This window comes from Triplophysa dalaica, chromosome 19, assembly GCF_015846415.1.
Source record: "Triplophysa dalaica isolate WHDGS20190420 chromosome 19, ASM1584641v1, whole genome shotgun sequence".
Classification (NCBI taxonomy): domain Eukaryota; kingdom Metazoa; phylum Chordata; class Actinopteri; order Cypriniformes; family Nemacheilidae; genus Triplophysa; species Triplophysa dalaica.
Genome location: NC_079560.1, coordinates 16,267,952 through 16,280,622, shown reverse-complemented (window position 1 = coordinate 16,280,622; position 12,671 = coordinate 16,267,952). Strand labels below are relative to the sequence as shown.

Here is a 12,671-nt window from a genome sequence, read left to right as displayed (position 1 = left end):
ATGGTTGTGCAAGCGAAAACAAGTGAGATGCAAGTGTGATGATAGTCAGAATGCAGATTGGTGACTTACAACTTGTGCAGTAAACATGCGTGAGGGCAGGGTCAGAAACTAACCAGTGCTTGAGGCAAACATGGTGACAAAAAGGCCCAAATTGTGACTTTCTGTGTTTTTTCAGTTATCCTCTGTAGTTCACTCGCTCTCTATAGTGTCACTGCAGATTAATATGTGTTTTGGTGTTACAAAAATTAACATTTATAAACACTCTGAAAACCTGTAAATTATGTGAATCTGCCGTGAGAAAAGAAAGTATAATTTAAATAATGGTAAAACATGACATCTTTCGTTCATGTTGTCGTAAAAAAAAGTCATACCTTAAAAATTCAGATGGGTACAAATGTTGCCCCTTAAAATAAAGTTAATTTCTGACTCCGGGGGTGGTGTGTGGGAGGTTATTGAAACTGTAAGCAAAAGCATTAATGAAGGTACATTTATTTACCATCTGTGTTTTGTCGCGCTCTCCAGCCTTCACGATTCCAACCGCAGAAATGAGGGGGAAGAAACAAAAATAACAGATAGAAATGTTGAAGCTTTATTGCTGAAGAAACAGCTCAGTTCATGTTTATAGTATTGTTTACAAAACGAGAAGTCGAAAATATTCGAAATAAAGTGCTCTATAGACCCCTTTCCTGTTTTTGTGGGTGGAGATTAGCTGGAGGCAGAAAGATCCCTCTGACGTTACTAATGCTAGGGAGCACCCATTTGTTTGTTGGGTTTTTGAGAATGACAAAAAAATCTGTCTAGGACCGCAATTGTTTTTTTTTAAATAAATGACTTTAACGCAAGGAATCTGGCCGACCTGTAGGCGCTCATTCAATGGATCCAGAGACGAACTGACAAGATTACCTCCAGTTAAGTGGCCTGAAATCTACACCAACAGACAGAGAAACCAAGTGTTTATAGTAAAGATTGAACTGAGAGCGTATAGATCTATAGATGCCTGCGTGTGCTAACAGTGGCAAAACTTAGCAAATGCATGTACTTGAACACAAACCTGACAAATAACATGAGCCTTCTCACTGTTGCCTCTCCCTTTATACTAATGCACTTGTGACAACTAAAACTAGATGAAAAACTGTTTCTTTTATGTTTAGTTTTTGGCTGCTAGTTGTATAACTAACAAAGTTAGTGAGCATACCCTATGCATTCAAAAGTTAACACTATATGAAAAATAACATTGTTCCCCAGTTTACGATTTAGGCATACGGGAGATATTTTTAGACACAAATCATAATCCACACCAACAAAAGACAGTAGTTTTTAATCTTAGGTTACTGTTACGAAGTGAAACGCAAGCATTTTTAATGATCGTTTCTGTTCAATCCGCTTGTTTTATTGTGTTTAACTACAGCTGTAGTCAGTGTTTTTGTTTGACAATGGCAGGGAAATGTGTTAAAATATCAAATTGGAGACTGTATTCTGTTGACTGTGGCACTAAACAACACAACAAGATGATATTTTAAACTCCTTATGTAGCTGAACATGTGCTGGTTTGTATTGGCCGCCTCCAGTTTTCCCTTTGTTTTGCCTCCAGCTAGTGCCGTGGTGTGAGCGTGACATCAGCGAGAAAGAGGTCTATATGAAAGATCCTTTATGGGTTGCATTCATATTAGGGATGGGCATTTAAAGCAAAAATAATATTCGAAGATCGATGAGAACTATTCGAAAATTATTCGAAATTCGCACCCCTCCCCCACATGGACGCATTTACAGTATTATACCACACATACAAACGGAGAGAGAGAGAACATTTACGCTTTAAATCCGTATGACGGCACACTGCTTTATGTATTATGGAATAGGCATTCTTACATCAAGCAATACATTAAAATAATAATTTAATGAACATTTTCTAGAACATAATGTTAGAACATTTCCTTGTAAAATATGAGCATGCACATTTATACCAACTAAAAAACAGTGCGATTGATCAAAGAAAATATATTAAAGCCATAAAGATTTTAGACCAGACTTAACACGCGTTAAAACATATTTAACCGCATGACGTCATTTATAAACAGTTCGTAGCGATTTCATGAATTAACAGCTCAAAAGGCTTCAGTTTCTATTGTCATGAAAAGGTTTCTGCAGTCTGGCAGAGATCGTTTTTCTAGACGGAACAGTAAACTCGGGCTGTACAAACTCCATAAGATTTTTAAAACCCTCTCCTCCGATAAAGCCGATCGGAAGCATATCCTTAGTGATCATCTTAGTAATTAAAGCCGTTATTTGCTCCGCCCGTCTGGCATCCAATTTGGTTGTTCTGACCATAAACTAGCAACTGATTGCTGACCTGTGGATGGACCTGCTGGGTGCTTCGCCCTCAAATGATTGAGCATCGTAGATGTTGATCCATGATAAGCCAGCTTTGCATTGCAGAGTTTGCACTGCACTTTATTCTCATTCATTTTATTAAAGGACCCCACACAGAATACACTTTTGACATCGTCTCAATTTACCGTTTCCGTTATGTCACGCGGGCCTACAGTGTACGTAACTTCGTTACCAATTCTTGTGAGAAAATGTTTTCCTCTACTGTCTCTTAATTGACAGCCTTTAGGTTTTAGGTGCGTCATTATTGGCAGCGCCACCCTTTGGTTACATGAACGCGTTACACGTGAAAACACGGCGAGTTTTTTTAAGATCGCACACACTATTCGAAATTCTAGAGTTAAATATACTATTCGAATATTCGAAATTCGTGACTCATCCCTAATTCATATCTGTTATTTTTGTGGTGAAGGATCACTGTTTTCTCTACAGTAACGCACAGTCATTCTAAACATAACAAAACTTTTTGGTGAACAAATGCTTAAAGCTAAGGCTGCTTTAACTTTTTGCTACTGTACCTGTAAGACGTCAACATGTACGTTACTATTAGGATTGGCTAACATCTTTCCATGTGCACAGTTTATCCTGTTGTTTATCAGTGTCAAAGTCAAGAAGCAGAGTATTAAATATATGTTTAAATACAGGTGGTGATATGTACTCATAGTTGTGATTTCAGTATCATGCAGGTTTCTCAATGAGGCATTTTTACAGCTCAGATACAATAAATGGTCATTTTGAACTAGAAAGGAGGTCTTGCACTGTAAATGTGACGCGAGCTGCTATTTTATTCATGACAAATCCCCTGGTTTGTATGATGAGGACAGAATAAATTCAACATACTGTATGTCTAATTGGAGCGGTAATAGTTTGGGTTCACATTCATGGTTTCATGTCCGAAACATAAAATCTACCACACATGAACATTTGAACTATTAAACAATGAAAAATCTGGTAATTTGCTCAGCTCAAAATTCACTAAACCAATGAGGAAGGATTTCAATTAAAATGCAAATCTAGCACACGAGACCACACTGAGTTCTGGTTTTAAAGTCATAATTCTCAGCTGGTGGGTCACAAACCAAAAGATCTATTGTTGGGTCTGAGTCCGGGTGTGGGTCTAAGACAGCAAGGAAAGAAACAACACTAAATGAAACTAATGGCTGAAATATACTACAAGACTTAAAAAATCTGAAAAGATTTTTTAAAACTAGACATATTACACTTGCAGACTTTTTGAAAGTTTCATATAGAAACACACTAACTGAACAAATCCGCAGACTGGCACAGACTTTCTGAAACAAGTCCAGACTGAAAATCTGGGTAAAATCGAAACAAAAGTCTTGTGGTGTATTTTAGCCTTAAATAATACAGTAAAGACACTAAATATTATTTTCAACTTTGAGGGAGGTGAAAGCACATCTCAAATCTTTTGCATTTTAGGTCACTCGGGAACTGGATCAAGATGAATGAAACATGAAAGGATAAACAGGGTTTGTGCAGACCACAATGTGAAGAACTACTGTGCTTTAAACTACCTGAGCTAAAATAGAGACATCTAAAAACCCAAAACGTCAATCTTCTATTTAGCCTATCATGTGAAAAATGTCCAAAAAGTTGGGCTCTGCACGTCACAGCAAAATTTAATTTAATGTTTGATTTTAGGGACGTTTTTGTTCACTTCTGTATGAAAAACAATTATGGTAGCGTGTTTGGACAGCATGTGATTTAAATTTTAATCTTCAAGCAAAACAGAGAAGTGATTGTTTGAAGTTTCTAATGCAGTTTTGTGCTGGCTCAGACTTTATTTCCGAAATGAGATAACTGTGTAAATCATGTTTTTTTATTGTGTATTCCAATTAATATCAATCAAACTGCAGATGGTTTGTTTTGATTTAAGCCATAATAATTAAAAAATACTTGGTCAACAACGCAAGGTTGTGGGTTCGATCCCAGGGCATTGCACATACCTTTGTATAAATGTATAGGACAATGCAATGTAAGTCACTTTGGATAAATGCGTCTGCCAAATGCATAAATGTAAAAACATGATTTTTTTTCTCTTTTAAGAAATAAACTCTTCATAAATACAACTGCACAAATTTTTTTGAAGTAAAATCAGCTTTTCTGATTTTAAATGTATGTGATTAAGTCTGTGAACTACTAACAATATTTCTTCTTAATTTCAAATAAAAATATTGTTTCGATTTGCATTTATTCTCAGGAAATAAAAACTGGTGAAACAGGTGAAAATAACAGACCTTAAATACTGCAAAGAAAACAAGTTCATATTCACTTTTAACCAATACAACTTTCTACATGTATTTAGGGAAAGTAAAAAAGTAAAGTAAAAAAAACACTGTTTGATGTGTCTTGTCATGCTGTTAGTTTTTAACGTTGTTGTTGGATGAGTTTGTGTCCTGATGTTTGATTTTGTTGAAATGTAACCTATACTGGACAGGAATGATAACACTACATCAAAAAATGCTGATGAAATGAAAATTTGGAATAGTCTTTTCTTTTTTTCTGCGGCTGTATCATGGGACACGTCAGAGGGAATCTTTTCAGACAGCCGAATCTTTGTTATTTTTCTAGTCACACTCCAGCTGGGAAAAAAACTGTAATTTCACACCTTGAAACCACACATTCTGATTCACGTACTGATCGGTTTCTTTCTCTGTGACTACTCGAGGTGCACCTGATGGTCTGTCTGCAAAACTCAGTGACGGATGGAGCTGATCATACAGCAACGACTCAAAGGATATAGATAACAGTCTCGCTCTGAAAGGAGAGTGAATGTGGGCGACTTTATTAAAACATAAATGGGCTATTTCATCTTCATTGCGGCACACAGCAGTGGTATATAGAAGTGCTATTCCACTTTCATAAGTTAACACTACGTTATAACATTCAAATACGCTAGAACAGCACTTCTATATACCACTGCTGTGTGCCGCAATGTCCAGCATCTGCTAAATTTAACTTTTATCCCATTTTCACATGTCTTGAGCCTCCCCGACCGGAAACTGCCTAGGTTTCTTCCTGTGAAATGTGGAAGTCAAGCATGCATAGAGCACATTGTTCCACAATAGTCACTTTCATCTGCGACAGCCCAAAATCGTACCGTCTGAACCAAGCTTTAGGAGCTTGACCGGTGAGGTCAATATAGAGATAGTACTGACATTTTTTTTTTTAAATACTTCCACAAGCAAGTAGCGGTGTAGCGTGTCCAAATGCTACTCGCTACATTCCATTGTGATGAACTTTTAAGCAATAAGCAGTGCAGCGCAGCTTTGTCATCTTACTTACTACTGAAGACAGTACTCCGAGAGCGTCTGGTGATTACGTGAATGTGCAGAAGTAAACTCGTCATAAACACATCCATACAGGATGGAGCAAGGCATGGTGGCCATGGCAGATTCGGAAGATGTATAGATTAATTGCCCATGGCCTTATTTGTCCAATTTCCTTTCTCTTAAAGAAGCTAACAGTAATGAATACACTTTTGTATGTATTCGGTGCAAACCAAAAATTAAAACGCATTGAAGACTTCAAGCACAAATTTAAGGGAACACATATATGTGCGTTATAAATCGTGATATTTAGGCTATGTAAGGCGGTCAGCTGTTATAAATCAGGGTATTTTACAACAGCTCAGCCAATCAGAATCAAGGACTAGCACTGACCGTTTTATAATGCATTTAACATATTAAATGTCTGTTTAATTGCAATGATAAATCCTTATTTACCATTAATTACATAGACTACAAGGACCCGCCCATTTCAAATCTGTCCCGCAACAGTTTTCTAATGAACCTTATATTGTGCCACACCCATTACTTTGGCAAAACGTCTGCCGATTGAACAAACAATCGTAATCACAATACAACAAGTGTGTTCATCAAACAGTAAAGGCCAAGATTGAATTTACTTCTTAACAGGCGGGGCTAATTTTGAGTATTATATTAAATGCAAAAACAACTTTGAAAGAGAATGTTTAGTGTTTAAGCCTTTAAATGATGCATAGCATTTGATAGTTGATTAAATATTCATGTTAAACAAAGGTAATAAAAAATGCAGACACAATAAAAAACGCTCTTTCAGCGTTCCCGTGTGCCCTTTGCAAAATATATATGTTGCATACCTGACAGACAAATAATACAAAAAAAAACTAACCCCACTAATCTCAACAGGTAGTGGTCTAGCTAGTTGAAACCAGTAACTTTGTATTGGCACCTAATGTATTATGGCTCCTGTATGACATATCGCTTGTTGCTCCCTAACACTTTGTAAGTCGCTTTGGATAAAAGCGTCTGCTAAATGACTAAATGTAAATGTAAATGCATACATTTGTTCTTTATGTTGTTTTAATGATTCGTATTGTCTACATTGTGCAATCTGTTACCTTGAGATAAATTTGAGTATTCAACTTGAATGTTTAACTTTAACTTGAGTACTGTGTAGTTTACAAAATAAAACAACTATGAAATCATAACTGTAAAGTATTACATTAATTCAGTTATCAGTCTTAATATACGATGACACTCTAAAATCAAAGTAGTTTCAATGTAGCTAGCTACTTTTTTATAGTAACGTGTAGCTTAGCTAACTACTTTTTCAGTTGGGTAGCTGAGCTGTAACGTTACTACTTTTATTGATGAGTAGCTTGTCACCTATCTAACTAGAGTTTCAAAGTAGCTTCCCCAATACTGCATATATGCATACATATAAACACAAACATTGTTTGTCGATTTGACAGCAGTACGTTTTCATACTATTTTTCCACAAAAGAAGTGTTATATACAGGTTTTTAAACAACACTAGGGTGAATAAACGATGAAATATATATGTTTGGGTAAACTATCCCTTACAAACAGAGATGGCGACATAGAGGCAAAAGTTACAGTTTGCAGCTTTAAAACCACACATTTGCTAACGGAGAGGTTTGTCAATATTTGTCAATATTTAATCTTACACTAGCCTCCAGATACATCAAAATAACAGACATAAACTAAAACTCCCATTTCCAGGTGCTCCTTAAGTCTTACATCAGCTTTATATCAGCCACCCGCAAAACCACCAAAACCCCCGTACAGGTTTCCCACAAATATTATATAGAAAAAGCATGAGAACAGGACAACAGTGACAGCATATGCAGTCTTGACGTTATTCACTGCATGATAAAATGAGATATGGAGCATTATCTGTCCACTGCCGTCTACTGAGTCATCCCGCTGTTGAAGGAAGATGAAAGTGTGTGTTTGTGAGATATCAACTCACCCTCCACAGCTCTCTTGAAGAAAACCTTGCAGCTGCCACAGGTGAGCACCCCATAATGGCATCCCGAGGCTTCGTCCGAGCACACCAGGCAGATCTTATGGCTGTTTGAGCTGGGCTTGACTGATCCGGACATGCTGGAACTGCTGACCTCAGACCTTCCCAAAGAACTACATCAAAGAAACAAACAAAGTGGCAAAATTAGGATTTTAATTATGTTTCTAAAATCACTTACACATATAGCAAAGGTCAGGGCTTCAATTGGGAACACATACTGATAAAATGTGACCACATATTTAAGTTACTCTGTTCATAGTTTTCAGGCACAAGGCATGTCAGTACAGTACCTATTTTTTAATTGACATGAATTTGCTTCTACACTGCTGAGATGAGGAGCCAATGCTCTAAACATGCAGAACATCGTCGGTTCTCGTCTTACTCCTACTTTGCACGATTTAAAAAAAGCAAGCATCATTTTCAAGGGCACCACCCATCTCACTCCTCCCAATATCATCTGATAAAAGATTCAGAGGCGTATGAGCCATGAGTTTCTCCCCCGGGCGACCAGCAATGACTGACACAAGGCATTCCAGTCTCACTCCAAACCTGTTCACTTATGCTACTACATACTTCACATGCTAGTCACTTTATATTCATACTTCTTCCTATTCTTCCACACACTCGTATACATGTCAAATTCTAAACCCAACATCCAGAAGAGTACGTTTATTTAGACAAAATTGCCACTTTATTTATAAAAAAAGTCTTATTTACAGATTGCGTACACTGTCACTTACATTGTAAATTAATGTAAGAGTTTATTTTTACTTTTAGCTGTGAAACGCTGTACATGTTCGCTAGTGAAATGAGTAGTGGTCAAGAGCGATGTCTGTGGGAAGCATATTCATTTGTAAAGACCCCTTTGGTTCATTTAATACATCAAAATGAGGTGCATGGTAGAACACTGACAAAACATATAGCCATTTTTTTTTATATTAACTGAACAATTTTTTTATTGTAATATACAAAAATAAAAAAAACTGAATCACTACTAAACAACTTACTTGTTTATCCTCTACAATTTATTATTTGTAGTAATATTTTGTTGCAATTCTCCAGTGCCGTGAATCTATAAGCTTTGCGCATGTGTTGTTAAAGCCTCCTTCACTTCTTAAAGCAGAGCTTCAGTTTATACTCTAAGCATAACTTTGCAACAAAAACTCAATACAACTTTAATAAAATATTTGAATTAAGTGTAAAGACGTTAGTTTTCCAGAGACGGACATTTTTAGTCTGTTAAAAGATTCGCAGCTATTGAAAAAAATTAAACTTAACCAACTTTAACTAAATCAAATTATTTTTGATTTTTAATTAGTTACTATGTTTAGGTATACGTTTAAAAAAATCATTACTTTGATCATTTTTGCTTCATTCTGTGAACTACTAGCAATATTTCTCACAAAGAAAACCAGTTTATATTCATTTTAAAATAACAGTAATATGTGTAGAGGTATTTAGGGAACGTTTTTCACTTTTTTATGCGATAACCTTGATTTTTATCACAGTTTTCATGTGTTGTCATGCTGTCAGTCTTTCACATTGCTGTTGAAACAAATCCCGTTCAATCACAATCCCGCGAAAAAACTGGAGGACAATCCTGTCCCATCCCAAACCCAGAAGAAAGAGTCCCATTCCCTCCCACACCCGTGTTGTTTTTTGGCCAGAATCTGTGAGTTACAGTAAAAAATGCAGTACAGATCACAGCATTCCCAGTGCCCACCTTAGTTAGAGTTCAAAATTATTTTTTATCTTGTTTTATTGTACCGAAAGCCATCTTAAATATGCTAAATTTAGCGCAGAGAGTTTTTTGCTGTCCAATTACAGTGCAGCAAAGACTGGACAAATACCACACCAACCGATCGACGCATTGTACTTGTACTTCTGCATGTCTTTATGCTGTCAAATGCGCCTGCCGTTTTCAGCCGATTCCCTATCCCGCTGAATTTTTTCCCTTTATTAGTGATTTTATTTCCCGTGATCCACGGGATTCCCTGAAAAATTATCAACCTCTACTCCACACGCATCACCCAGTAGCAGCGCTCACGTGAAGTTAAACTTTATTAAAACTATTGACAGCTTTACAAAGCAACCTTACTTATGAAATATCTGAGAATGAGCTTTATTATATGCACAACAGATCACTGAACCCCTGAACGAGCACTGCGAGAGAGAAAGCGCCGGACTGGAGCGGATCACGAAACTACAGACTGAAAGAAGGTCAAAGGAATGTTTAATACGTTTTTTTAATTATGACGCCCAACTTGCAGAGCGCTGAGTCAACCACACATACTTCTTTACGTTCTGCAGAATACACGGAATAGAAAAATCTCCTACGGTTTACATTTTACATTTACATTTAGTCATTTGGCAGACGCTTTTATCCAAAGCGACTTACAGTGCACTTATTACAGGGACAATCCCCCTGGAGCAACGTGGAGTAAAGTGTCTTGCTCAAGGACACACTGGTGGTGGCTGCTGGGATCGAACCAGCAACCTTTGATTTACCAGTTCAGTGGTTTAACCCACTAGACCACCATCTCCATTTTATTCCGCGGTTATAAAATATTCTGTCATTCCACCCAACCCTAGTTTACATGTAAACTATTTCTGCATTGTGGTTTAGGACACTGTGTTCTGTTCCTTTATCCTGCCACGCATACATTTCTTCATTCGTTTTTTGGCATAATTTTGTACCCTGTTGTTTACAATAATTCTGGGTCATGACTCACCAGTTGATTTAGGCGATACAGCATTCAGATGTCTTTAACAACACGACATAGAAGCAAACTCTATTACAATTTACCCTGTATTGAAAAGATAAAACACTATAACAGCAGGTCATCTGGGTCGGAATAGAGGATCTACAAACAACAGAAAAATATCCATTATAAGGTTTTGGTGTCATTTGGATGAGTGAAATTGTTTGTAATGTACTACATCTCTTTTGACTTCTGACAGCCTGCAAATCTGGTGCAGAGTGTTCCTGGACTCTTAACAGAAGAATCATGTTCTTGATCAGACCTGTGCTGCGTTATCACCAGTCTTTGTTAAATTACTCTGAAAAAGTAATTAGTTACTAGTTACATATTCAATTGTGTAATAAGAATACTGTACTAATGACTCTCTCTAAAAAGTATTTCATTACTTGTTACTTATTACTTTCTATATCTTATATCAACCCAGATTAGTTAAGTGATTCAACGATAGACATGAAACAGCTCTTTTAATTCATTCAAATAAATAATATAAAAATACATAAAATAGTTATTTACTGACCAAAGTATTACAAATGTGAGAATTATACATTAGAGCAGATTTTAAAGTTAGAATTTAAATTTTGATGTCAGTTCCACTATTGCACACATAAATTAAGCTATTTAAGTATTTAGTTTAATTACATCAGAAGTAACTAATTAAATAACAGAAAAAGTTAGAGTACTCAAGGGAAAAGTAATTCAATTACAATAACTAAATACTTAGTAGATAGTTACATCCAACCGAGGTTATCACAATATACGCATCTCACATTCCTTCATTGTGTACATCAGAGGTTCTCAAAGTTTATAATCAAAGGTCTGAATCTGAATTCTTGTCAACGTCAAAGGTCCGGTACAATTATTATAAAAAAATGAGCTATACATTGCTGCAAAAAAATGAGCTATATTTCGAGAATATTGGCAGAGTACAAACAAACCACAACTACTTGCCTGACCGGAACATCTGAAACCAATGATAGCTCGCGCAGGACGACAACAACAACTAATTGAAATAATGGTGCAGCATTCTGAATGAAATCAGAATCGCATGCAGTAACAAAACTGACCTGACTGGGCCTGATGTCAAGGATTTTATTGGCTCGCTAGTACATGATGCAAAACAATCTCGTTGTTCAAAACTGAACACCTGACAAACAAATCCAGCTGCAACTTGAATTGTTTAAAAATATAAAAAGTAAACAAAGAAATCTTTCATATCTGTCTCCAATTCACGATTGTAAGCTTGTGATAATAACTTATCATTTCAGCTGTTGAATAGGGTCTTGTGGGGAACGTCAGTTTGCCGTTTTTGACTTCAATCACTGTACAGATAAGTACACCAATAACCTTCAATTAAAGATTTCAAAAAGAAAATGTGATATAGATGAACCAAGTTATACCTTGTGGCTTTAAAAACCCCTGACCAATGGAAAAACCAGAATAGCAGAAGGCCGGAGATTTAAAGCTGTGGATTTCAAAAGCTCAACGTCATCTTAACATATCACATGTGTTGCCCATCTGTGTCGGCTACAAATACTGATGACTGCTGATAATCATTACAAGCATAGTGCCTCGATGTTGACGATGTTAACCAGCTACCGTTACACCGTCCCTTCGCATCTTCATTTATTCTGGTTTACCCCTCTGATGATGGGATTTTGGTATTGTGTTATCGCTAACACCTTCTCATGTAACCAGAACCTTCATACGGGTTAGACTGTCTTACACGCTGCCCTATTTAGCTCCCATCTGCACGAACACATGAAGCCGTTTGTCAGCTGATCAAAGCAAACAGATTTGTAATTGCGAGCAATACCTTCCCGGCCATTTAAAGAACTACAATAATTGGGATAGTGGTTTCAGGTTGCAGAATAATGTCATACCCAGAGCCGTGTTTGGCTCTCCAGAATGTGTGTATTCAGATATGAGGCACACGCCCAACATGTCTGACCTAAAGTTAGGTTGCGGTTAGACAAGAAGGGTCACTGGAAAGATGACACTGGTAAAAAAACAGTGGGGCCCGTCTGGACATAAGATGTCAGCCAAAATCGTTACCGCTGTGACCGTGAAGAATCAAGTCTTTGGCTTGCAGCTCAAAGGGAGAATAAAAAAAGTTTGAATAGCAAAAGATTACATCAACAACAAGTGAAAATGAGGCCTTGGACCTAACTGCATTTGTAGGAGTTTCTTTAT

At 36.8% G+C, this 12,671-nt stretch overlaps 1 protein-coding gene across 2 annotated transcripts in view; it reads right to left on the bottom strand.

The window, feature by feature from the left end:
* LOC130407474 (glucocorticoid receptor-like) overlaps window positions 1-12,671 on the bottom strand; it is a 68,422-nt gene that overhangs the window by 18,578 nt on the left and 37,173 nt on the right. The window contains exons 3-4 of one of the 2 annotated variants that reach the window (XM_056730349.1): window positions 7,666-7,832; window positions 497-523 (exon numbers count right to left, since the gene is read on the bottom strand). In XM_056730349.1, coding sequence (XP_056586327.1) covers window positions 497-523; window positions 7,666-7,832 — 194 coding nt within the window. The remainder of the gene's footprint in view (window positions 1-496; window positions 524-7,665; window positions 7,833-12,671) is intronic. The other variant, XM_056730350.1, reaches the window with a different exon arrangement.